Source organism: Colobus angolensis, unplaced genomic scaffold (assembly GCF_000951035.1).
Source record: "Colobus angolensis palliatus isolate OR3802 unplaced genomic scaffold, Cang.pa_1.0 Scaffold19, whole genome shotgun sequence".
NCBI lineage: Eukaryota > Metazoa > Chordata > Mammalia > Primates > Cercopithecidae > Colobus > Colobus angolensis.
The window spans coordinates 13,666,356-13,693,799 of NW_012115043.1; the positions used below are offsets into that span (position 1 = coordinate 13,666,356).

Sequence of the window (27,444 nt, forward strand, 5' to 3'; positions counted from 1 at the left end):
CCTTCTAAGCTTTGTCCCAGGGTTAGTTTGTCTAGGGCAGAAGCTGAATGACTGTCACTTTTTCTGGATAGACATTTTTTTCTTTTTTTTTTTTTTGAGATGGAGTCTTACTTTGTCGCCCAGGCTGGAGTGCAGTGGCACACTTACGGCTCATTGCAGCCTCAACCTCCTCAGCCCAAGCGATCCTCCCACCTCAGGCTCCCTGGTAGCTGGAACTACAGGGATACACCACTATGCCCGGCTAATTTGTGTATTTTTGGTAGAGACACAGTTTTGCCATGTTGCCCAGGCTGGTGTCTGTTTTTTCTTGTCATTATTCCAATATAGTAAAACAACTATATAGTATAGTTGTTTTACTATATAGTAAAACAACTCTTTACAAAGCACTTACATTGTGTTAGATATTATAAGGAATCTAAAGATGATTTCAAGTATACAGGAGGATGTGCATAGGTTTTATGCAAATACTATGCTAATTTCTATCAGGGATTTGAGCATCCATGAATTTTGGTATCACTGGTCCTGGAACCAATCCCCTATGGATACCTAGGGACAACTGTATGCAGGAGGGTTATTATAGGACAGTCAACAAAGGAAAACAGTGCAAACTGATTATTTCTGAAAAGGTACACGGAATTGACACAGAGAAACATCAATCTCTTCAGCCTACAGAGAAAAGCAACTCCTTTTATCTAGGCCTACTCCTAATATTTGTGGGAAAAAACCAAATGGAGACCCAGAAACCAGACATTTAAATATTTTACAATCTTAAACTAAACTTAGAAACTGTTAAATATAATGTCCTCTTCTGCTTTGACAAATAGAGCTTCATGTTGGTAAAATGTTTAAATATGTAAAGCTATACTTTTTACTTGACTGAAAACAAAATATCAAGACTGTTGAATTTAATTATGACTGTGTATGTCCTATTGTTCTGCTGATGTGCCAGCAATGTTTGGATAAATAATAAAATAAACATATACATAACTCATAAATTACATATTTATTTGATAAAATGCAATTGTTACATTTATTTCATCAAATCACAATATTGTTATAATCAAGGTTTTCACATAATTTGGTGATATTGACAGTAATACTTTAAAGGATCTTTAAAAAATGAATTATATTTGAAGTATACAAATATGAAGATATTTTCATCAGCGATGTAAACTAATTAAAATGGAAACATTATATTACTTCCCTCATAGTTTTTAAAGTTATCTTTTCTAAAATATTTTAAAAAATTTTTAAATCAAAAGGTAAAATAGAAATTAAAAGTAATGAGTACTAAACTTTTAAATACAATTATTAAAATGTTATTTATTCGGTTTTTTAAAATGTAAGTACTTCTTTTAAAAATTTTTATAAGAATAAAACTGTTAGCAATTCTAGAGTTTAATGTGTACCTAGTTGCCCATGTAAAAGGTCAAATTCACACATGTCTAGATCTACATATATAAAAATGTAAGTATATTTTGTTGTTTAATATTGCAAAATATTCCCAGTCACCACAGAGAACTATTGAGAAAACCATGTTAATTGGAGACCACCCTAGAAACTATCAACTAGAACACAAAGAGAAGCAAGAAAATCTAGACACTCAGCATGGCACCTCTGGGAAACAGTTCTCCCGCTTTGGAAGAATTGGGTGCATTCATGCTATCTGAGAGGAAGGACGTGATAAGTTCATTAATGTTTCTTTCTCTCACCTTTGTACTCGCACTGCTCAAATGGTGACACCCCATACTCTAATGATGCCAGCTGCTTGACACACTGATCTTCCCCGTATTCCCTGCAAAGGACGCTGTCTTTCTTTTTCTGAACACAGGGCCAGAGATGAGGAAGAGCACTTCCTTCGGGCCTGAACAGTGTTAGTTGTGACAGTGAGTGTTTAGGGTTAGAGATAGTGCACACATCTGAAACAGCCTGTGTCAGATCGCAAGTGACAGAGGGTCCCACGTATTCCTTACTGAATTTGCTTTTTGTGTATTTATGACTGCAGGACCCTCTATAGCATGAGTACCAGGGCAGACACACTTCCTACTCAGGTACTACTTGTACCTTCCCCTTCCAGTTCCTCTGAGCACACCAAGTGCCATATTTTTTTGTCTTTTGTTTTCATTTTCTGTGCTCCTTACTAGTGAGAGCAGCATGGGAAATATTTACTCACACGTATATTTTTTTTAGATACTGAAAAGGGTAAAGCACAGTTAAAACACAGTAAATCTAATCTTGTGGGCATAGGTGTATTTGTAAAGTCAATTATGAAGACTTATTATGACAAACAAATTGCAAATTTCTTCAGTCATAAGCAGAATTTATGTTTTCTTTTTCATAACCCCAGGGTATCTAGCCAGTGCCAAGCACATTCAGAGTCCCTCAATATCAAACACATGAATATAGCAGTAATTCATTTTTAGAATATTTGGTAACGTGCACTTGAAACAAGGATATTGGCACTTTGCATCTGTAGGATGCAAGGGAAGAAATACAGACTTTTTATAATCCAAGTGTCACCTTGAACATAAGGAGTATAAAAATCAACAACAAACTTTTCATGCCTCAGTAGAATAGCACATACATGACCTCAGATTCTCTTTCTGTCACACTGCAGACATCAGGCCAAAGTGACTTGTTCACCTTCTGTTTTGTTGTCGAAGACATCACATACTTTGAAAATGATTTCTGATTATTTTCTCCACAGTCTTGCCATCCTTAAAAACAGTTTTTCAAGTGAATTCTAGCTCTTACCCACCTTTCCTGAAGTGGGTGGCTTTTTATAATTACTAAAAATGACTATTTCTTTATAACCAGAGAAACAAAAAGCCAGAATTTTAGTAACTGATATTGCACAAATTCATTTTAGATCTCTGAATTATCTAGATTCCAAATATCGCTGACCATAGAACATTAAATTATTCAAAGTATCTGGACATATCTTTAAATCATGAAATCAAGTGAGTTTTGGAGTGATCCTAAGGTACACTAAAGATTTTGTTTGATTTGTGATATTAGTTTTCTCATTTAGTTTATTTTCTCAAGCATTTGTTATGAAAAACACAAGTTAGAAAAACTCCATAATCTGGAGTGACCATCTAGATTTGTACATTTTTGTACTAAAAAATGTCTTCAGATGTTTTTGTTTGTTTGTTTGTTTGCAATTTTGAATTTTGCATTCCTCTACAAGGGCAGGTTTCTCTGGACAACATATTGTCTTTCCTATCTTGGCAAGTCCATAAAACTCCTTAAGAGCAGTACAGTACTCAGAAATGTGAAAATGGAAAATTCGAGCTATTTAATTTATAGAACAGACTCTTTCCTTTCTTCAGAGCAGAAAAGTTTCAGTCATTTCAATTGGCAGGCAGATGTTGCCCTAGTGCTGCCTCCATATTCATTAGCCCATAATGAATCTATTAATTGAATATGTAAGTTTGGCTAATTAGATGTAAGACATTACTTCAGATTTAAAGGGTAATAATAAAAAATTTAAACTGCAACACCAGATCAAGCATTTAAGAGTTGATAAATGTGAACTGGAAAGTGCACAATTCCAATATAAATTAGCTAATTGCCTCTGTTAATTTAGGTGAAATACATTAGCAGAAAGGTCAATCCATTTGAGGCTGGATGTGTTTTTCAAATACTAAATTAAAAATAGCAAATCAAAGAGCACTACAAAGTGGGAAGGCACAGAATCCATTTGCCCAATCCAGAGGTTTAGAGTAGATTCAAGTAACCTCACATGGTTAACCTTCTGGGGGTTAAACAGTGGTTCTCAAACCAGGCTGTGCCTTACTAGACATCAGAAAGTTTGTTTAAAATATCAATGCCTCAGGCCACATCTTAAATTAACTGAAATCTCTGGAGGTGGGACCAGGCATCCATATTGTAAAGCTCCCTAAATTACAATTGGAACCTGGTTTGAAAACCACTGGTCTATTCCATGAAAGTCTGACCCCTTGACTAAACAGGAGTAGGTGGCAACATCTCTCTACAGTAGGTGTGTATGCACTAGAAACATGACATAGTGTTATATGTAATACTCTTAAGTGGAAAAAAAATAAGCTGCCCTTGTTTTCACCTCTATTATCTCTCCCAGCTAGGTCTGTATCAAAGGGTATTATACTTGAGATCATATAACTTGAACTTGGGAAGTGGGAGGTAATCTCAGCTCCAAGTATTTGCTTTTGGAAATTCCAATTTTACAAATTGCTAATTTGGTAGATACCATCAGTTACCTTTACACTAAAAAATGTCAAATAAGTTCTTTGTTGGGCTATGCTCTGGAAAATGTTCTCTTTATCTTTTGTGTCACATGTTCCTCATAGCACCCAGAAGATTATAAATGCCCATGGGAGGCCCCTCCAAAAATATTTGTGTGTGGGTTGTGAATGGGCTGTCCCCTTTTAGACATCCTCTTTCACTCTCATTCTGCACTGGATATTCTGATTTCTTTCTTGTCTCATTATGACCTGTGAATATTTTCACAGATTGGATTACTGTCATTCCACAGCCTCACTGTGAATTTGAGGGTAGGGATGTGCCACAAAGTTTCTCTGTGTTCTTCATAGATTCTATGTCAATGCTTGGCACGTAATACATGCTCAATGAATGTTTGTTCAATTGAACTTAGTTGATTGACAAACAGAGAAAAAAAGGTCCAGGTTCAGGAACTGCACTCAGAAAGACACAGATGCTCTAAAAGTGGGATTATACAGCCTGAAGCAAGACCCCTCCTTGCCATTTGGTGGTAGATGTCTACATTGGGTACCTACCCCAGCCCTAAATGCCTCACAGTTTTACTCTATGCCTTTCACACAGCAAACTGTTTGGTTGAGATAAAAGAGGCTGCCATGGCTCCTCTGTTGTCAGGACATCTAAAGTGCTCCTCGTTAGTTATCTTTTCAGTGGCCCATTTCAGCATGTAAAAAGAGTGAGAGACAGTTCACTTAGCCTCATATTCTAGTGAATATAAATACAGATCCCTGCCCCGAATAGTGCCAAAGTTCATGTGAGAATTCCTTATGCCCAAAGATCCTGTAAGTTGAGTGGCTGTATAAGCACAGATGGACTTGGGGAGGAACCTTAGGAATGGGAGGATCCCATGTTAAGTATTAGGTTGATGCAAAAGTAACTGTGGCTTTTGCCACTACTTTTAAATGGCAAAACTCGCAATTACTTTTGCACCAACCTAATAATAACAGGAGTTATTTGTAGAACTGAGGAATTTTAGAAGGGTAAAAAGAAAAAGGAAAGCTAAAAAATGTGAAATAAAGAAAAACAGCAGACAACTTAGTTACATGCCAAGTACTTATCTGGGCAAAAAGAGAAATAAATTCTGCAATCTGCCTTTTAATAATTCTTCCTCACTCACATGATAAAAACAGTAGCTTCCAATCTGAGACACACTAATGCAAAAATGCAACTTCCTCTGTAACAGAGTGCTCTGAACACTATGTGAGTGGGACCACAGTGTTCTCAGTATTGCACTTTCTATGGTAAATTTGGCTAAGAAACACTTTTGTTCTTTTCCTATAAGTTAAAATAAAGTCCTTCTCCTAAACTAACTAAAATCTAAAATTTGTCTGACTCTATGAGATTATTTTTTCTCAAGGCAAATTCAAATTAAATGATAACATCTCTTAAGCATTTCTCACCAGTATCAGATAAAAATACATTGAATCCAAGCTATTATGTTTGAATGGACAATACTCACTTGCACATACACACCATCGGCTGTAGGGGGCGCCAATGCATTTCCCTCAGGCCCTTCAGAAAAGGTTGTGTAGCTGGAATTTTAATTTCTTCCTGTGTCTGTTAAGTGTGATTATTGATGAAGTACTGAGCTCATCCCAGTACCCAAATTGAAGCTTCTCGAACATATACGAAATGGAACTGGGCATTACAACAAAGGCACATCTAGTTCCCAAGTTTAAAATAGTCTCCTGGGGTCCCTGAAAAGTAGAGGATTTAATATATAAAGAAAAGAACTGTGTTTTGTATCAAGACATAGTTTTTTGAGTCATAATAAATTAGGACTCTACTCCCTGCAACTCCAAATACCTCTTCTCATTGAATATAGTGACCAGAGGCCACATCAAGAAATGAGGAACTTAATATGTAGAGAATTTTTATGGTTAATAAATACCACAGTCTCAGCCTCTTTTCTTCTGGATGTTAGAAGGAATAGGATAATTAAATGGGAGGTTAGATCTCACATAAAAAGTTAATATACAAGTTAAATAAAAATATAAGTAGATTTATTTTATAAAAGTTTTCATAATGGGTCCCAAATACTTCATTAAGCATTTCTGGATAAAAATATGTAAAGCTCTTTATAAGCTTTTGTTAATAAATTAAATACCATTTCTCTATAAATATACCTTGCATTAAGCTTTCCTGTTAGAGTTTTCAGGAAACATTTCAAATAAAGTGGCCAGGCATATCCCATTTGAGATGAATGAGATCATTAGGAAACACTTATACCTGAAATAAGCACTGAGATCATTCTGCATACAACCTAAGGGCCCTAATTTTTTAAATATTTCAAACAATGTGCCTCTTTCAAATCATTACATGTAGAGACATGTAAGGAACTGATTCAATTAGCCCAGAAGAGGGGAATGCTATAATGTGTGATTTATTTTTGAAGATAAATTAAAACACAAGTGTATCTGTTAGGAAAGGTAGGTTGTCATCATGGTTAGTAATGGGAACAGGAAAGCAATTAAGCAGGGCCACCTGAGGCTGAAATAGCCCCTAAACACAGAAGCTTGATGTTCAAGCTGGACATTCGGTTATTGTCAAAATCAAAAGTGTATCTTCTTTGAGAGGGATCTTTGAGCTACATTTAGTTCCCTTCATTGATTTCTAAAGCACAGTTCTCAACTTACATACTTTCCTCCCCTTAACCGCAGCTAACAAGAAGCCTAAATTGTTATGGTTTCATAACTTAAAGCCGAACTTCACATAAAGCTGATGCCTTAAAATTACAACTTTGCATTCTATTATTTAGGTGAGGAAATATGAGGCAAGAATTTATTTTTCTCCTCAGCAACTCCAGGATATTGGCTCCACCAGGCCTAATAAATTGTTTTCATAAGGAAATAAATAGAGCATGCTGCAGCTTAGGTTCCCTTATGCAAGCAGTTTCAAACAAGATGTATGCTAAGCAATAAATAATTACAGATGGGGGGGTGGGAGGAGAAACACTGTAAGGGTGGGAAAAAAACAGTTTCTTAGCCAAATTGGGGGAAAAAGACTGAAATTCAAATTGTTAGAAATCTGAAGGTAGTTGACTGTCATTTTAGAGACAGGGTCTCACTCTGTCACCCAGGCTGGAGTGTAGTGGTGTGATCATAGTTCACCATAACCTTGAACTCCTGCTTCAAGCAATCCTCCTCCTTCAGCCTCCTGAGTAACTAGGGCTATCGGAATGCACCACCATGCCTGACAATTTTTTTTTTTTTTTGGTAGAGGCAGGGTCTTGGTATGTTGTCCAGGCTGGTCTTGAACTCCTGGCCTCAAGCAATCTTACCACCTTGACCTAATTACAGGTGTAAACCACCGCATCTGGCCAAAGATGTCTTCCTAACTATTGTGAAATCTGTAGAGAATATGAGAAAATGCTAAAACAAGATGATAAAAGAAAAAGAAGAGGAAATAAGAAGGCGAGAAGAGGTGTTAAGGCAGCCTTGAAAGTAATAGCCATGTAAATCTTACAAACTGAAACCAAGAAGATGAACACCAAAGAAGCATTTATAATTCACTGTTCTCTTCTGCTAAATCTTGTCCCCACCTTGATTTAAAAAGCTTGAACAACGACCGGGCATGGTGGCTCATGCCTGTAATCCCAGCACTTTGGGAGTCCGAGGAGGTTGGATCACTTGAGGTCAAGAGTTCGAGACCAGTCTGGCCAACACGGTGAAACTCCATCTCTACTAAAAATACAAAAATTAGCTGGGCATGGTGGCGGGTCCCTGTAATCCCAGCTACTCAGGAGGCAGAAGCAGGAGTATCGCTTAAACCCAGGAGGCAGATGTTGCAGTGAGCCGAGATCACGCCATTGCACTCCAGCCTGGATGACAACTCTATCTCAAAACAACAACAACAACAAAACACATACAAACAGATGGGGAAAAGCAAAACAAAATTGAAGATCAAGAGGAGAAAATGTTCCTTAATCAGAGTGAAGGAAGTTACTTTCACTTATGGTGGAAGTTGTAAAAAGTGCTCTTTTGCTCACATCAACCAACAAAAATTCTTATTAAATAGTTATTATGTGTTCTACACTGTTTTAGGAACTGAGGAAGGCACAAGGGAAACAGACTGGAGTGCAAGATCTCCGCTCACTGCAACCTCTGCCTCCTGGGTTCAAGCGATTCTCCTGCCTCAGCCTCCTGAGTAGTTGGAATTACAGGCGCCCGCCACCAGGCCCAGCTAATTTTTGTATTTTCAGTAGACATGTGGTTTCACCATGTTGGTTAGGCTGGTCTCGAACTCCTGACCTCAAGTGATCCACCCACCTCAGCCTCCCAAAGTGCTGGGATTACAGGTGTGAGCCACGGGGATTACAGGTGTGGGCCACTGTGCCCAGTCTCTATACCTTTTCTATAGTGTTCTTTTTGCTCTTGTTGAAGCCTCCCTTCTCCCTTAAGATCCAGCCAAAGGTCAACTTTCCCAGGGAGTAGGAGTTCTCCTTGGCCGAGCACCCAGCTCATGTTGTTATGGCTCTTTTTCATGTTTTCCCCACAGCCTCTCATAACTAGTGATACGTTTTTCCACAGGTATTACTGTTCCCCCTTGCTGGAAACTTCTCTTTCTCCCCAGTGAACTCTAAGATTTTACTTTTTTATTTCTCAGTTGTATCTCTAACCTTCTAAGGCTTTGATAAAAGTATATCTTATGAGCATACACTGTTATTAAGTCATAATTTTTGGCCATAGAAATTCCCTGAGATCCCTCAACCGCCCAAGGTAAGGTCTGTAGTTTCTCCATGAAAACAATTCAGCCAGGTCACTTTGGGTTCTGAGAGGATGGAACTTATTTCTATAAACCTAATACTAAAATGAAATATTTTTGTCTGTTTTCACTATTGCTTAGCATCCGAGCGCTGAGCATTAGGCAGTTTTAGTTACTTAAAGTATCTAAGGAAAGATGTTTTCTGGTTGATGCTTAATGTTTTCTTAACACCCAAGAAATGGGACTCCAGCGGGTCTGAAAATGGCATTGTAGACAAGAATCAGGCCGGGCGCAGTGGCTCATGCCTATAATCCCAGCACTTGGGGAGGCTGGCGTGGTAGGGTCACTTGAGCCCAGGAGTTCAAGATTACAGTGAGCTATGATGGCGCCACTGCATTCCAGCCTAAGTGAAAGAGTGAGACCCTGTCTCTTCAAACAAAACAGAAAGATGAGAATCAAAGTGTTGCTTGGTAGTGTAGAAAAAGCGTTTATCAACACTGTAGGCCCCTGTCAAGCTTACATTTGGAGTGAGGAGTAAGGAAGGGAAGGGACTTATGCAGGTCTTTGCATTCGGCCCTGATTTAGTCCACGGAGTTCAAAGCCCATTCTGAGGCAGGGTCTCTAGGCTCTTGGTTTACACGTGCAGGCTGACCCACAGACTAGAGGGCAGCTTGTTGGACTTTGGAAACAAATTAGGGGGGAGATGGAAGTTCAACCCTAAAGGGACAGTAAAATGAGCCTAAGGTCTGGCGGGACGATAGCTCTCAGCGTGTAAGGAACAGAAAAACAAAATAGGGTTTCTGTAGGTGTGCTGGGCTGAGGAGGGGAAACAGCCGGAAGAGGGTATCCGAGAAGAACGAAAGGAGCTCCCGAAGTACGCAACTCCTCCAAAAAGCCAGGGATGACCAAGGCCCACATCCTCCCGCCACAGCGCAGGCCGCCCGGGCGGTCCCAGCCGGCAGAGGGCAGCAACTGGGCGGGCGACGCCTGGCAAGGGCCGCCCCACGCTGACCCGCTAGCGGGGATCCTCATTCTGAGCGCGGGGCGAGGGGGACTCGCACCCACCGCCACCTCTCCCCGACCCTCTGGCCACCACGCACCCTGGCCCGGCTGAGGGGAGTCGGGAAGAAGGGAAAGAGGGCGTCGCTGCCGAGAGCCCGGCGCCCCTGCCCGGAGGAGGAGAACGGAGGGCGCCCCCCAGGTCTCCGGAAAAGAAGGGGGACGGCGTTCGGTGGGCTCTGGGACGCGGATGGGAGGGACCGTGGGCGACCTGGTAGCCGCCCTCCGCAGTGTGAACTTTCCCGGCCGCTCTCCGCTCCGAGGCAGCACCCGACCGCTCCGGTCCCCGCCAGCCCGTGCCAGCTCCGCTTCCGGGGGCCACGACCCCCTCCCGACTTCGGCCGCGGTGCGCCTCACGCCGACTCTGACCCAGGGAGCCGGAGACCGAGTCCGGTTGGCTGAGGCCCGCGGGCCGCGGCTCAACTTCACGCTCCCGCCGTCGAGGACTGTGGAGGCAGCGTGGGCGTGGGCTGGTCCCCGTGGCCGGGGGGCGGGAGCCGGGCGGACTTGACCGTGGGCTCAAGCGTCTCCGGCCGCGCGGCGCGGGCTTTATGTAAATGGAGGCTGCGCCGGGCGTCCTAGGTAGGATGGACCAGCCCCCCGCGCCTCGGCCCTCACGTCCAATAAGAAGAGCCCCAGCTTGACACCTGCCTATATACAGGCGAGCGCGTCCCCGGGCCGCGGACCGCGCACAGCCCGCACTGCCCCACGCCGCGGGCTAGGGACACCCAGCCTGCCACCATGACTTCCAGCAAGATAGAGATGCCTGGCGAGGTGAAGGCCGACCCGGCCGCCCTCATGGCGTCCCTGCACCTCCTGCCGTCGCCCACGCCCAACCTGGAAATCAAGTACACCAAGGTAAGCGGTCGCCGAGCGCCCGTCGTCCACGGAGACTTTCTAGAACCTTCTTTCCTCTCCCCGATCTCTTTAGCGGATGAGAGCGGCGTGATGGGAACGGGGGGGCCGGGGTCGCTGGGGCCAGCCTGTCATCCCTGCTCAGCAGAGGGACCCCCTGCCTGTCTTCGGGACTTGGGCGTTTGAAGCCCCTCCGCGGCCTTAGGACGCCTTGGGGACTTGCCCCAACCTGAAACGCAGCGCTGAGCGGCCGCCGTCAAAGGCTCCTGCCCCGGACTCGGTCTGAGGTTGGTTTCTGTCCGATTCTCCCGGTCCCGACTGCCGCGGGGAAGGGGTCGGAACCGCTTCGTGTCCTCAGATGGAGGCCGGGGTTCCCCGTCCGCTTGGCCACGCAGCCTGGCAGTCGCTTCTCTGTCCCTTCGGGGCCGCTCGGCTGCTGGTCCCAATCAGGTCCTCCGCAGCCCGGAGGGTGCTGAGGGGCTTTCCGGTAAGAAATTGTCAAGATACCAGCGCTCTGGCCGGTTTGACAAATTTCACAGAAACCTGACTGATAATAAGTACAGTAGATCCAACGTCAGCGTTTCATGTGAATTTTGTAGGCAGTGGCAGTTTTCCTGGGAAACTTAAAAAGTTTTAAAATTTGTTAGCATGTTCGGTTTTAAACTGAATAACTTATTTTTTTTTTATAACGAACTTTGACATCTTGGGTTTGCTAAGGAGGATTTTTGTTGTTGTTGCATCGCATAAAAAAGAATATGCGTCTGCTACCTAATGTAAAATGAATATACTTTCCACAAATTCGGCATAGAAAAAAATGACCGATTACAAACATGGGTGTATTGTAATGCTACAACATTTTGAGGGAGGTGGTGAGAGAGAGATGGGATTCAAAACCACGTTTCTTGGAGTTCATTTTGTAGTTCTCTGGTTTGATTTTCTAGTCCTTTCGGTACATTTCTACACCCAACTTCTCCCAATTAACTCAAACGCGTAGACGCACATGCATATGGTTAAAGGTTGATTAAAGATGTATTCCATCATGCTTTTTTACAAGATAAATTTTGTAGAGAAGTAAATTGTTTGCATCTGGCTTAATGGTTGAACGAGATATACAATAAACAACATCAGAATATTGAGATTTTACTTGCATTGAGTTTTAGCTTACAAATCAGGGCGATTTGTGTTTTCAATGTCGATTTAGATGGATTTAAGGTACCTGCTAGCTTTTTTAGATGGTGTGACAAATTTTTCAAAGCCGTTTTAATGAGAGGTCGTTAATGGTTATAGCCTTTTAGGCATTGTTTGCATAACAATAGTGCCAATGTGTGGCACTTCTCTGGGTTTAGGAACGAGCAGGGAAAGCAAGCAGCTTAAAAGTTTTGTTTTATGAGGGTCTCTAACCTCTTCAGGCTCTTTTTAAAGGTTAAAATGGAAGGTCTACACTTAAGACCTAACCCTCAGATTTGGGAAGGTTTGATTTTAGTCTTATTTTTGATGGGATTTTCCTAACAGCCTCTGAAAGAACTTTTAGGTATGCAATAGGTACGTTTTTCAGAATTTAATTTGGAAGCTCTTCCAGTTCTCTTATTCCCTAACTACCCCCTCTCTCTTTTCTCTCTTGTTCTCCCCCAGTAGGAAAGACAACTGATTTATAGCTAATTGGAGCCTTTAATGTGGAGTCTTTTAGCTCGGGGAACTTTTATCCAGTATCCACTTTCCCACTTAATACAAAGAAAAACAATCAGAAATGAAATAATGGATTGTAACTCGATTCTTTAATTTGTGGGGAGGAGGTACCTTATTTTTGTCTTGACAAACAACCCTCATAAACACTGAGTAACACTCATCTAAAGGCGAGCTCTTTCCACAAAAACTTGTAAAATCAGGTATCTGTGAACATTCCCAGCAGTTTTCCTCCTCAGCTCTTTAGTGAGACTTCTAAATTTTCTAAGACAAGCATGGTGGACAAGCAGTATTTTTTTAAAAACATGAAGAGCAGAAGCTGCTCTTTTGGTAGCCCAGGGTAATGATTTTTTTACTTAAAGGAAAAATAAGATTAATAGTGAGTTTTTAAAGAACATGACCAGAAGCTAGGGAAATTATATTAGCAATTTCAAACAGAAGAATGAACAAGATAGAATTGACAGTCCTTTAGGATAGTGATACCATGTTCATTAGGGAATTTAAAAGGGTAATGGCTACAAAATTATTATGCTTTAGGGCCTGTTAAATATCACATTTGAAACAAACACAATATTTGCATCAGAAAATGATACTATAATACAATATGTTATTAATTTTTTTTTGTCTTGCTAAACATACATCTTTAGTGAAGGATATGACTTTCTGTATGATTTTTCATTGTGGTACTGGGACCCACATAAAGTCACTACTTACTATAAATGACCGGACTATGAGAATTTCAAGTAATGTGCACTTAGAAAACTTTGTACTTGTGATCTTGTATTTTTCTGTATTTTTGCTCCAATTTTCTTGTTCTTCTGGAAGTATTTTACATTTTTTAATAAAGGGAATGGGGGAGATGACCAGAATTAAAAGTTAACTGCCTTTGCTTGCCAGAGGTCCAGTGGAAATGCTCCAGAATTAAAGTTCATTTCCTAAGGATGTTGAAAGGGCTAAACTCATGGTTCTGTATGGACTTTTAGGCAGTTACATTCCATTTTTAAAAGTACGCTTACCACTCTGAAATTCCAGTATCCATATTAGACCAATGATCAATGGCAATACCATTTTTGGAACGTGTCTGTTTCTATTTCCCTAATACAGAAAGCTGGACCCCAAGTTTTAAAAGTGATCCCTTATTAAGGAATGTGCTTTTTAAAACAGATAGTGTTAGTCAAGGAGGAGTGAACACTGACATGAAGTATTGAGGGGACCAATTTGGTACCAAGAGAATGTGCTCTCATTTGCTTGTATCCTAAGAAGACTGCATTCTGATTGCCTTGAGCGATGTGTTTATGAATTAAAAATTTTCTGAGTTGTCTATTTTATTAGTCTGACTTTTATAATTTTGTATAGCTGATATAGGAATACGCACATTACAAAATCAAGGCTCAGCACTTTACTGACAGCCCTTGTCTGCAGGGGATACCTCTTAACATATTCCCAGGTCTTTGGAAACTTGCCCTCTGTATTCCACTTCCACCTTCTTTCTTGGCTCTATATTCTCTTCTGGCTCTACCGGTCTCTCCTTTCCTTCCTCCCTCTCCTAGATCGTTGTGCTGCGTTTCTGTTGGTCACTTCTTCAATGAGAGTTTATGCCCATAACTAACAGTAGCAAAGAGTTATTTTTTTTCCTACGTCTGATATTATACGGAGCTAAAACAGAGGGAGGAGGGGGATATTTATCAGATACTGACCTGCTAAAATAGAAGAGGCAAAAAGGCAATCAACTTAAAACTCAGAGCTAATGTGCATCGTGAGTCTAGTGTTTGTCCTTTTATTTATTCATTTAAACTTCTGTTTTCTGGGGTCGATTTCAATTAAATTCAAAAGGCATTTGAGTGGCCGTGTTCCTAACAAGGGTGCTTTTCACTATGTTAGACTAGAAACATCTGCTTTCTAGGAGATTAGGGTCTTATTAGAAAGATTGTGTGCCAAAAATTGGTTGTTAGTACAGCAGTAGTTCAGTTGATCAATGTAATAATAATTATGATGATAATACTTATGCCAGTTACATTTTTATAGGGCCTAATGGTTTGCCTAGCACTTTCATATATATCTTGTTTGATCCTTGCAAAACCTTTTGAAGGAGAGAGAGTAGAAATAAATATAATAATTCATAAGGAAGACATTGGCCTTGACTTTAAAAAAATTGATGGTTTTCCTCACCATACAGTTTTTCTAATGGTCTGTGGCACATTGTTTTTTCATCTTGTTTTGTTCTTTTTTTTTTTTTTTTAAAGGGAAGGAGTTTAAATCTTTATTTTTTTGTTGCTTCTCTCGCAACCATGGAGAGAATATGAACCAGTCTACCTCTCTTAAGAAGGAGCTGCCTTTTGTGACTTTTGATTCTAATACTTTAAATGACTATTTTTTATTTTTCTATGAGATTTTTTTTTAATCTGGGGCAAGATTCTTGCCTATGCCAGGAATAATTTCTTAAAAGATAGGTGTGGATCTAGATTCTTCCAAACCTTTACTCGAGATTGTTTTGGTCATAAATTGTCAGTCAAACTACATGTTAATGGAGGACTTCAGGTTTTTTTAAAAATACTTTTTCATAACTATACAGCTTTTTGATGTTTGTGTCATCTCCATTTACAGGGAAGCTGAACACCTTCATCCCAGGACTTCAACTAGATAATTCTCCTGGGGGTCCTGCCCTGATCCCTTCTACTACATGGGCTTATGTTACCATGTGGAATTATCATTTGCTGAGGGACTCCTCGTTCTTTATTTCTATAAAATGATGAATGCTAGTTTTTCTGTTTCAGAGTAGGGGATTCTCTGAGGAGACTGTTTTGTGAGGTCTGACTTCCTCATAGCCAGGCTTAAGAAAGGTAAATCATGCATAGTTAATTCTCCATTGCATCGGTGAAGCACCATGATCTAACCATGACCAAAACAGTAAATATCCCAAGTCCCATCATAGAGTTATCAGTTCTGAGTCTTAGTTAGACAATAAAATGCAAATACTGATTGGTATTTTTGTCTCTTTAGTTATCTTAGTGACAGTTTCAGGGGTCAGCAAACTGGACTGTCTGTCTGGTTTTATAAAGTTTTATTGTAACACAACTGCACTCATTCAGGTACATGCTGTCTGTGGCCACTTTCTGACTAGAATGGCAGAGCAGAGCAACGGAAACCATGTAGCCCACATTTTAGAAGAAACTTGCATGCCCTTCCTTGATTTGGAAAAAGAGAGACTCTGAGTTAAAATAGGCCTTTGATCAAATCCTGGTCAGAAAGATGCTTATTAGCTATGTGGACAGTTAACATTTATTTGACATATAGTGCCTGGTGTGGTGCCAGGTCCTAGGGATGCAACAGCACACACACCAAAAGATATGTGTGGCATCTTAAGGAGTTTCTTCACTGAGTTTCAGTTTCTACATTTGTCATCATTGAAATAATAGTATCTACTTTATGGGGTTAAAAGGACTAAATGAAAAGTATGTTGAAGTAAGTGGCATATAATGATAGCCAATACTAATTCTATTGCATTTTTGCAAAGTGATGAATATATATATACACACACACACATACACTTGGCGATCTAAATTAATGGAATTCAATGTTAAGGAAGATCAGAACTATTTGATCAACTGGCCGGGTGCAGTGGCTCACACCTGTAATCCCAGCACTTTGGGAGGATCACCTGAAGTCGGGAGTTTGACACCAACCTGGCCAATCATGGTGAAACCCCATTTCTACTAATAAAACAAAATTAGCTGGGCGTGGTGGTACACGCCTGTAATCCCAGCTTCTTGGGAGGCTGAGGTAGGAGAATCACTTGAATCCAAGAGGCAGAGGTTGCAATGAGCCCAGATCACGCCATTGCACTCCAGCCTGGGCGACAAGAGTGAAACTTCATCTCAAAAAAAGAATTATATGATCAGCAAAGTTTTATGAAACAGGCCATGTATTATTATTTTAATCACTTTTATTACATTTATTATTTGCATTACTCATAAGAGTTCAATATTCAGGGTAACTATGGAATCCTCCTTATATAGTTACACTGCATTTTTACCAAATGGGATTACCGGGAGGGTTTTCCACCGAGGTCTTGTCTTTACTAAAAAGTTACTAAAGCGATTTCTCAGACAGTATTTTAATAACAAAATTAGATATCTTGACGTTTGTGCCAAAATGTAGCATGAATATGCCTCAGTATGCTCGATTAGCTGAGCCTAAACTCCAGGTTGCAAATAGACATTTCTGGTATTTTAAGTAGTTTGGATAAAAATACTAACAAGATATTGGTACGTAAATGGGGGATGTATGCAGCATACAAGGACATTCTCAGAAGGTAGATACCTTTTGGCAGTGGGAAGGTATCTTACTTTATGTAATTTAAAAAGCGAAGAAACTTTACTAGTCCTGACTAAGATAACACATGGAATTTTAAGAGCATTTCCCAGGAGCAGTCACCTTCCAGAAGGTAAAAGCACCAGGCAGTGGCTATTTTGAAAGCCCTCCTAGCATTTCTTTAATTTCTTTATTAGCTGTGACAGGTAATTTCAAAGCCATTCATTTCCCCCCCAAACACCAAATCTAATTCACATAGAGGTGATTGCTCTAATGTCACCTGGGTTAATTTTTAATTGTCTTTAATTGTATCTTTGAGATCCATTTCATTTAACCTTTTAAATATATGAGATTATGCATATTGGGAATTACTTATCTTGGCATTTCTCTATTGTCTGCCTTTAAGATTGAGTTATGTTTAAATTGTTTTCCTTCAAAATCTTAGAGCTTATTTACAGCAGGTTTATTTACAAGTCTCTTTTGGATCACATGATTGAAAACACTTCCAGGCTTTCAAAATTCCAGTTGGAATAATAATTGGGTGATTTCACCACCTAGACTTCTGTTGGGCTCTAAACAACACTTCCCTAGGGCTAAACGTGGGAATTAATTGACCTCTGTAGAATGTGGTTAAAAATTAGTATGTCTGTGTGTGAACATTCTAATTTTTATTATAGAAGGAAGCCTTCTTTTACTCCAGTTCAGCTCTGTTACCTCCAGAAGTAGTTATCTGCTCTATTTCCTTTCCTCATCACTGTCTGACCTTTGGAGAGCCAAAGTACTGTTTCTTTATCACTACAGCTCTGGAAAGAGAAAAGCTTTTGTTTAGGTCTAACTGGAAACACCTGTCTCTTATCTAGAAGAATTTAGCATATCATGAATCTTAAAACCCTTTCCAATCTTGATTATAAACGATAGGGAAAATTTTTCAAAATAATTAAAAAATAATATTTTAATATATCTTATCTTACATTATTTTCATCTATTCATTGGACTTCGAATTTCAAGTCCAGTGACTCTTAGGGGTTTTTTTTTTTTTTTTTTGGACTATCATTTCTAGGGTTTTCTTAAAGATTAAACAATCAGAAAGTGGTATAGGTTGTGTGACTCTTCCACAAGAAGAATGGAATTACCTCCCAGTAAATGAATGTGGCAAAATAGTGTGAGTTTAGGAAACCCACTAATTATTTAGCAAACCCACAAGATATGCAAAAATAACCTATTTTCCCTTTTCCCCACCTCTCACTCCTAACACTCATATACCAATCTCCAGACTCAGATGTGTGTGATAGTGGCATGATTTCAGGTGGGAAGGAGAAGGGGAAGGCTTTGCCTGGGAAGGTGAAATTATGAAATGCCTATATGAATTTATGGAGAACAACTGAAAGTCATATCTCTAGGTGTGAAAATTGGACTTGCTCACAAAATCCTTTTTGGGAGGAGATAAAGAATCAGTGTGAGACTATTTGGTTAAATTCCCCAACAAAACTGAAACTGGTAAATTCTGCCTCATCTATGTTTTACAGTTTGATAATGTAATTGTATTAATTTTATTATAATTGTATTTTATTATAAAATTTAATTTTAATTTTTATTATCTCAGGGTCATTTTTATTTTTGGCTATAGCCAGAGCTACTCTTTTGCTTCCCTGAATGTATTTATTCATTTGTTTATTTAACATTTATTAAGGCGTTTTTTGTACATACTGTGAGTCACTCTCTGGCAGAGAAAGATATATAGGTGTGGCCCCTGCTCTGAAGAGGCGGGAGAGGATTCCCATTTGGGTGTGGAGTGGGGTCATGCACACAGTAACTATCGTTCATGATAGAAGATGCTAAATGCTTGAGATGAATGAGGATTCAGAAGATAAAGAGTGTTTCCATCTCAGCAGAACAGCACACTATTGCCAGACATATTTGACAGAAAATGAATTGCTTTAATCATACAGAAAAGTAAAGCAGTAATATAACAAATGTGTGTACTTATACCTAGATTTGTTCTTAATGTGTGCAATATTTGCTTCTACTTTTTTAAAAGGATTCAGTTGAAGCCCCCATTTCCTTCTCTTTCTCTTCCTTTGTTGTAGGCATTTATCTTTCCCATAGGTATATGTATCCATAAATAATACATGCTATTGTTTTGCATGGTAACATTTTTATATAAATGTTTTGTGTATATATGCCATATATATATATCCTTCTGTAATTTTATTAGCTTGCTAAGCATATGTTCAGTATTCATCCATGTTGTTGGATATACTTGTAATTAAGTGATCATAATTGTTGCAAAGTATTCCGTTATTTGAATATATCCTAATTTTTAGTTCATTCTAGTATTGACAGTTATGATACATCCAGCATTTTGTTACTGCAGTAATGCTGCATTGAACATTCCTGAACATGTCTCCTCATATACCTGGTGAGAGAGCATCTAGGATGTATACTTAAAAGTGATATTGCTGGCTCATGGAGTGTATGTATCTACAACTTAATTAGGGATTGCCAAATTTCTGTCCAACATGGTTATACTAGTTTCCACCACCAGTATATTCCCAGTATGTACACCTCCAGTATGTCCCACCGGCAGTGTATCATTGAGTTCCCATTAGTCTACATTTTCACCTAACTTGAGATTCTCATACTTACTAAATTTTGCCAACCTGTTAAGTGTGAAATGGCATCTCATTGTTACTTTAATTTGCGTTTCCTTGATTTCTTGTGAGATTGAGCATCGTTTCATGTTGGCCATTTGGCTGTCCTCCTTTGGCTAATTTATCATTTGCTGATTTTTCTATGTTGTAAGTATTTACTGATTTATCAGTTTTTATAAATGTATTTTATAAATTTTATCAGTTACTTACTATACAAACATTTTCCTTCCTCCTGTAACTTTCCCTCCTTTCTTTTTCTTGTGTAATTGTCATACAGTTTTAAATGCAAATGAGGAAGGATTTTTCCTTTAGGGTCTTGTTTCAGAAATCCATTCTCACTCCAAATTGTTCAAGGCATTCTTTTTGTAGTCTTCTGAAAGTTTATTATTTTTGCTTTTTACATTTCTGTCTTTACCTCCTAGAATTGGTAATGCATGGGGACAATAATAAATATTAAAGACAAATGATGTAGCATTGGAAAGTCAAACAATATTGACGTTTAAATAATTTTTAAAAATTGTATTCCCTGAAGTCTTAGAATCAGATTAGGAATTCTAGAATGTGTGGTCTTCTCTATAATGGGAAAATATGAGAAACTGGTTCTACTTTGTTGGATGGTTTTAATACGTATTAGTTTCCCTAAACTAAGAACAGTACCATATTCTGTAAACCTACCTCTAAGCGACCACTGTATAAAACTCTAGGATAACATGATTATTATAACCTATTCATGTCAATACTTAATTTCTCCACCTTTCTTAGATTATCTAGAACAGAATAAGTACTTAAATGTTAGCTATGGTTGTACTCTTGCTCATGTGCGTTCGCACGCTGTCTCTCACACATGTACACACACTCATTTTTGAAGGGTCAAGATAAATTGATGAATTCTTTACTCTGTGCTGCCTATAGATTTGGAGAAAACATATCCATGTTTATTTTTTGGCTATCCAGGTAGCAAATAAAAAGAATTTCTAAAAGAAAGACCTTTTTCTTGAATAAGTCTTTTCGAGAATACTATACTTCATCTTGTTAGTGAAGAGGATTTAAATTATTCCTTAGCACCAGGTCTGAAAATAACACTACTTATTTTGTTAACATTTTAACTTATGTTATAAACCCAAAGCTGGTGTATATATTTTACCTTTGTGTTTGAATTTCATCAGTGATTTGGTTCATGCATGTGTATCTCTCATTTTAAAGAAGATATTGTGGAAGTGTGAAATTCTCCAACCTTAAAACTAAAACTACCCTTTTTGTGTATATAATTACATATAATACCCAACAATTTTGGCTACACACTTATTTTTTGATAAGGAATGTATTTTCTCTGAGCATTCATATTACTTATTTGCATTTCTCCTCAGTGATAAAATTTTTGCATTGCATTATATTTTTCTGTGTAACTCCCTACTTCTAAACTGTACTAGATAATAAACTCTTATTTATTATGTTGTTTCTGAAGTACCTAGCTCAATGTCTAACAATGTAGATGCTTCAAGAATGTTTTATTAACAAATACTTATTATATTTTAATAGCTACAGCTTTTATTAATACTACAATATTCAAAGTACTTTTCACATATGATTACACTAAATTCTTGGGGCAACACTGTGATGTGAATATTATATTAATATCTTCATTTTATAAGTGAGAAAATCAAGCATGTTAAAGTTAGTTTTTTCAGGCTCAATAGCAATAGTGGGTGACAATTCCAGGACTCAGTGCTCCTCCTTCTCTACTCATAACAATAAGGACAAGTGTGAGAACCACTATAAAGACAATACAATTTGGACTATTAGCCTAAAGCCTTGCTGAGTGTTTTTATAGGAAACCCCAAGCCCAGTTCTTCAACTACAAATCCCATATTTCATTCAGATCCTAAGTCTAATTCCACTCAGTATTGTCTGTAGCTATCATAAGCAACAATTCTAACCATACAAAAAAATGGGAGTGTGCATTCAAAAAAAGGGGAGAGAATTGATACAATTTGACACTTCAGGTATAGGTCACCTGGGAATATGTGATTATTTAGGTTATGATAAAGAACTGTGGTTTTCGATTCTCACTGGTTGGGTAGTCACACACTGCCCTTAATAACACCTGTTTATTTGGTCTGTTTTGTTTGCATTCAAAAAGTGTTTTCCTTTTTTTATGGCTGTTAAGATTGACTTGGGAGTGAGGATGTATGAGGCTATTGAGGATAATATATTTTACATTCCTTCTAATGCTTTCTGTGCCCCAGTGGGCCATCATTTTGTGTAACTGGGCTATAATTTCTGTGAGAGAGATGCTTCCCAGAAAGAGTTGGGTGGATATGTTCCATCTTGTCTCATGAGCAATCATCTTACCAAGGCTTAATTACCATCAGATCCCTCTATTACCTGTAATCTCACTAGGGAGGCATAATAGAGGAATTCATGCAGTACTCAAACTGAATTTCAGCAACACAAAGATGTGGCATTTGGGGTGCACAATTAATGTTTCATTATAAATGATTGAAAAATCCTATCCAAAGAAACTGCTGAAAGGTTGTCTCCTTTAAGCCAGGTCTCGCAGTCTTCGGATTTCTCCGACTTCACTTTTAGAGAGAACAGTTCTCTCTTTTTTACTTCCCAAACTTATGCCTTTTCTCTCCTTTTTTTATTCCTCTCCTTTTGTGCTCCTCTTCTGCTTCCCTAGGTGTTTCTCTTAAGACAGGCACTTGATGACTCTTATTTCTCGTTTAGACTCATTTACCTGTTTTCATGAAATGGTTGGTTATGCCTGGGAACCTTTGTAGTTGGCTCTCCCAGCTGTTGGCCTAAATGGTCCTTTGGGAGACCAGAAGCAATGAACCTGGAATAACCACATTTGACTTCTGGGAGCCCTCTTGAGAATTTAGTAATTACTTAATGGATTGAATTGGCGACATATACTATTCCAGATAACAGCCTGGGTTGCATTAAATTAACCTTCACAAATGGGTATTTATTGGTGTACTCTTAAAAGACTACACGTGTTGGCTGTAATTGCTCTTCCATGTTTCTCCATGCTGATAGGTATTTGTACTGAGTGAAAAATTTCTGAGATTAAAGCTTGGGTGGTAGTTGTAGCCATTTAGTGATGTGTGTCATTGTGTTCAGCACATTGAGCATAAATCCTGTCTTGTAAACAGCAGGGAGACTAATGAGTTTTGCCCACATTCTGGTATCATTACCAGGAATTCCAACAGAGAAAAAGAGAAGGCTTAGAAAAGAAGTACACAAAACAGTGATTTTTGGAACTCTTGATGATCTGAATTAAGGATAAAGATTATTGCTCAACATTTAGTATAGGCATGTATACACAAATAGGAGTACATAAAGTACACTTAGCCAAAAAACAAACTAAACATTTTGCTTTTCCTGAACACTTGCAGAGTCACTAACTTACTGCTACGGAGATGAGGGCCTTGTTTATGAGTGTCTATAATTCTGAGTGGTGCAAAAGGGACAAGTACTGAAATAATGCAGCTGTTAAAATGACAGCATACTTCTTGCTTTTTTGGAACACCTCATAATTTCAGTGAACTAAAATTTCACACCAATTTTAGTTTTATAATTTTTAGAGTATTTCTGCTGTCATTTTCAGTGATAGGCACACATGACTTCAGAACACAACAAATCTCTTACAAGAAGCATTTTAAATATGGCATTTTAGGTTTATTTCAAACTTCATTATTACTGTTAAGTAATGTGTGTTTTATAATGTCACACCAAGGGATCCAATTATTGTTTAATGCCTAAACTAGTTCTTTTCTTCGACTTAAATTTTTATGAGAGCCGATATCATGGCTGCCTTGACACAGTGTGGTCCATACATCTTCGTGTTTGAATGAATGAGTAAATGAATACATACTAGACAATAAGTTGTCTGATTTCATTTCCAGAGTCATTAATAGTTAAAATGGCAGGACTAGAAAGTGAATTCCAAGGTAAACAGTTTTGAAATAGCTTTCTTTTATGTACTTCTTTTAAAGAAGTTAGACACACACAACTTTGGAAAACTCTTCTGCTTCATTCCCCCACATTTACCCCTTCCTTTGAAATAGAAACCTTTCACAGTACCTTGCAGAGCAGTGAACAAGGCAGTGGACAGGGCATTAGAAGACATGTGTTCTGACCCCAGCTCTGCCACTTATGTATGTTCATTTAACAGTTTCTTGGATATGCAGGCATTGAATAAATACTTACTGAATTGGTGAATGAACAAAATAACTTGATCATTTATTATCTAATCTATAATGGGACCTGGAGATATGGAAATGCTTTGTGATACTGGGCACGCCACTTAAATTTCCCAGTAACAGGAGGCAGAGGTTGCAGTGAGCCGAGATCGTGCCTCTGCACTCCGGCCTGGGTGACAGAGCAAAACTCTCTCTCAAAATATTAAATAAATAAATAAATCCTGGTAACAGTTTTATTACTTATAAAATGAGAGACCAGAACAAGATGCTTATTAATTAGTCCACTTACTTTTTTAAAGTGTTGGATTAGAAAAACTATAAGATTTCTTTACCCCACCCTGACTAATTAGACCTCTTTCCTGGGCACAGAACCTGGGATTATGAGCATCCAAAAGACAATACTGAACTGCTTGCATGTTTAGTTGTAGTCTTTCGAAGACCCAAAATTTGCACTGAAAACATTTTGTTGAAAATATTGTCTCAACAATGTACTCAGTTACCAAAAAGTAATCCACAGAAATCCCTGTTAATGATTCTCGTAATATAAATGAGTGGGTAGCAGTGTCACAAAGATCCAGTGGGAATCAAAATGTTTCATTTTTGCTGAAGACTTACCATACTAGAAATTAGAGCAATGACTCCCAAGAGACTTCTTCCTTTGAGTCTTGGTGAAAATTGATTTTAATACTTTGTAATAGTAGTAGGCAGAAAATATTTGTTGTCATTTCTCCTCCAGACCATTTCGGCAGCTTTCCTGCCAAGCTAAGCTCATGAAAACCATGGAGGGTGAGGAAGCGCGGTGGCAAGGGAACTTGTCAGAAGCTTACAGCTTTTCACTTGAGTCTAATAGAGACTTAGCACTTTGCAGGTCAGTGCCACTGCTATTTGTCTCTGACCTGAGAGATCTGGAGTTCTTCACATCAAAACCACATCTTGCTGAGCAGAGATCAAACGTAGGAAGGTAAGAATTCTGCCAGTGATTTATCATGCCAGGGAGAGTGATCAGGCCATATGGGGCCACTGCAAATGAAGTTGACATTCTGGCAGTTTCTCATATAGGCCTCTCATGTAGTTATGGCTAGTTTTTCTTGTAGAGGAATTCCGGGTCAAGTGGCAGCTTTCAGTGGTATTTCTTAGCAGGACTGACCTCCAACATGAGGTTTATTTCAAAATGAAGTCCTCGCAAGAGTTTTCTAATATTGTATATAAATGGCAAATAGGGATTTTGATCAAATATTTGATGGCTAATTTGAGCTTTTCATTTGTCTTCTTTCCTCCTTTTTTCTTTCCTGGGAAGTTGCCTATCTAGAAAAATAAAAAGAGAAAATTAAGTTTAAGATCTACCAAAATTTCTCAAAATATTAGATGTGCCTTTAAAATGAACTCTATAAATTATGCACAATTAGGCTTATTAGTTTATCACCACAGTTCATTAAGTCAGGGGCCTTTAGGAATGAATTACTGCAAATAATCCAATTCCTGGGGTAAGAGGAAGCATCACATTTAAGGAATAAGTTAATTCTTTAAATACAATTATCTACTAAAATCTGAGTCAAGTGCAAACCTTTTTATTTGACAGAAAAAAATTCAATAATTCCTCTTTAACTATTTATATCAACAGATATGTAAAAATGATTGTGCTACATAAAATTCAGCTTTTTGTTTACTGTCACAAGCAAATGTTTAGTCTCCTGTGGAGAAATGACTCATTTATTGGTTGAAAGGCTTCTTCAACCTTAGGATAAGCACTGGGGTGTTCGAACCCTTACTTGCACAGATGTTTGCTTTGCAGCATAAATGAAAGATGATATTCACGTTTAAACATAGTGGTTCAAGACATTAACTTCTAATTCAACTGAAGATGCTAGTTGCTACTTCCGGTTTTACTTTTTCTGTGATGAGAAAATTTTCCATAATTGAAATAGGCTTTAGTGACTAGAACTAGGTCTTAACCTACTGTAGTAAAAATTCACTTGATTTGTTGAATGATCACTTTATCTGTTTATAAACTAGAAATTAATATTCTGGTTGATGAAGTACTTCAGCTCTGCAGGGAGCAAGTGTAAGTGCAATAATGAAATGGAATTTGTCCTAGTTTTCACTTGCCATTCTTGGAACATGTACAACGTCAATGAAAACGTGGTATCATTGTCAGATAGAGTATGTGATTTTTAGTGAAATGTGAAGATTTAAGTAAATAATGGATTAGTTTTTTTAGTATAAGTATATCCTATGATTTCCCATACTTAGACTGAAATTTTATTTACTGTTTTTCTGAAATTCATATTTAATTATATTTTTATTTGCTAAAACTGGTATTTCTAAACTGTTAAATCATTGGTGATTTTTATCTGTGGCCATTTAATAAACATCATTTTAATGTAAAATTAATTAGCATTAAAAGTGAAAACCAAGGAATTCTTTAAAACTGGTACATTGGAATAATGAAGAGTGCAGTAGAAAGACTTTTTTTTTTTTTTTTTAAACCCTAGCAATACTATTGAATAAATAGGGCAACTAAGCCCATTGTAAAAACAGCTTAATCTCCTAAATGAATTGCTCCAACCTTCTAATTCAAAATCATACAAACAAAAACATTGAGATAAGCTGGGTGCTTTTTCAAATGGGGACCCCCGTGGCTTTGAAAATAAACACTTCAGCCCCCTTCCCCCTCAAGACCCACACTCACACCCACTAGCCTTTCTGATGTCTTCCATTTGCAAATGAACAGGCTGAATTCTGAGAAAGACAGAAGACTAATTAAACCTAGGGAAGATAGGCAGAGGAACATTTGTTTGCAAGCAGAAGACAAAAAGAAACCATGTTACATTCTCAGTTTTCAGGACAGGAGTACATGAAAGCCATTTCTCTTGAGTTTTCTTCCTCCAAAGTACATTTCCCACGTGCTGTTCAGACCCTCTCAGGGCCAGACAGCCTTAGCATGTTTGAACCAGCCTGCATTAGCCTGTCCCCATGGCAGTGTCAGAAGTGGGTAGCGATCAGACATTTGGGGAGACCAGTTAATGTGTTGGACGGCTTTCACCATCTTTACCTCTTTCCCCGCCTTGTGTGTCTCTGCTGGTTTGGCTAAGGGGTCTTAGTAGCAACAGATAATAAGTGAATGAATACTCAGACAGAACAAGGAGTGACTAGCTTTTTAAGAGTAATAATAAATTGCCTTGAATTGATTGCTTATATTCAGAAGCAGAATGAATAAAAAGTCTCAGTGCATACAATGTTAGGCTTTTCAGTACTCCAATACCTTATTTAATCCTTACAACCACTCAATAAAGTGGTTTTTATTATCTTATTGTACAAATGAGAAAATTGAGCCACAGAAAGTTTAAATGACACATCTAAGTCACACTATCTAGCAATCTTTGTACACATAGGAATATGACCCATTAAGAAATTATGTGAGAGGAATAGAGGCACAGCTGGATCTTAGGATACCTTCATCAAATTTTTGTGGTTAAAGAAGATGTGGTATATTCCTAACATGGAATACTCCTCAACAGTAAAAACGTTCAACAGCATGGACAAATTGTCAAATATGCTGAGTGAACAGAAAACGGTACATACTATGTGATTCCATTCATATGAAATTCTAGAAAAGGCAAAATATAGTGACAGAAAGCAGATCAGTGGTTGTTTGGAATGTCAGGGTGAGGGTGGGTAAGAGGGAGGGATTACAAAGGGAAACAAGGACACTT

At 38.4% G+C, this 27,444-nt stretch overlaps 1 protein-coding gene across 3 annotated transcripts in view; it reads left to right on the forward strand.

Moving 5' to 3' along the window:
* The window catches only part of ALDH1A2 (aldehyde dehydrogenase 1 family, member A2), a 323,505-nt gene that overhangs the window by 197,979 nt on the left and 98,082 nt on the right, over positions 1-27,444 (forward strand). For 2 of the 3 annotated variants that reach the window (XM_011940510.1, XM_011940513.1), the window contains exon 1: positions 10,660-10,881. The exons of the other annotated variant lie outside the window; for it this stretch is intronic. In XM_011940510.1, coding sequence (XP_011795900.1) covers positions 10,765-10,881 — 117 coding nt within the window. In that variant the 5' untranslated portion in view covers positions 10,660-10,764. Of the gene's footprint in view, positions 1-10,659; positions 10,882-27,444 lie in introns of those variants that run through there. 3 annotated transcript variants of the gene reach the window in all.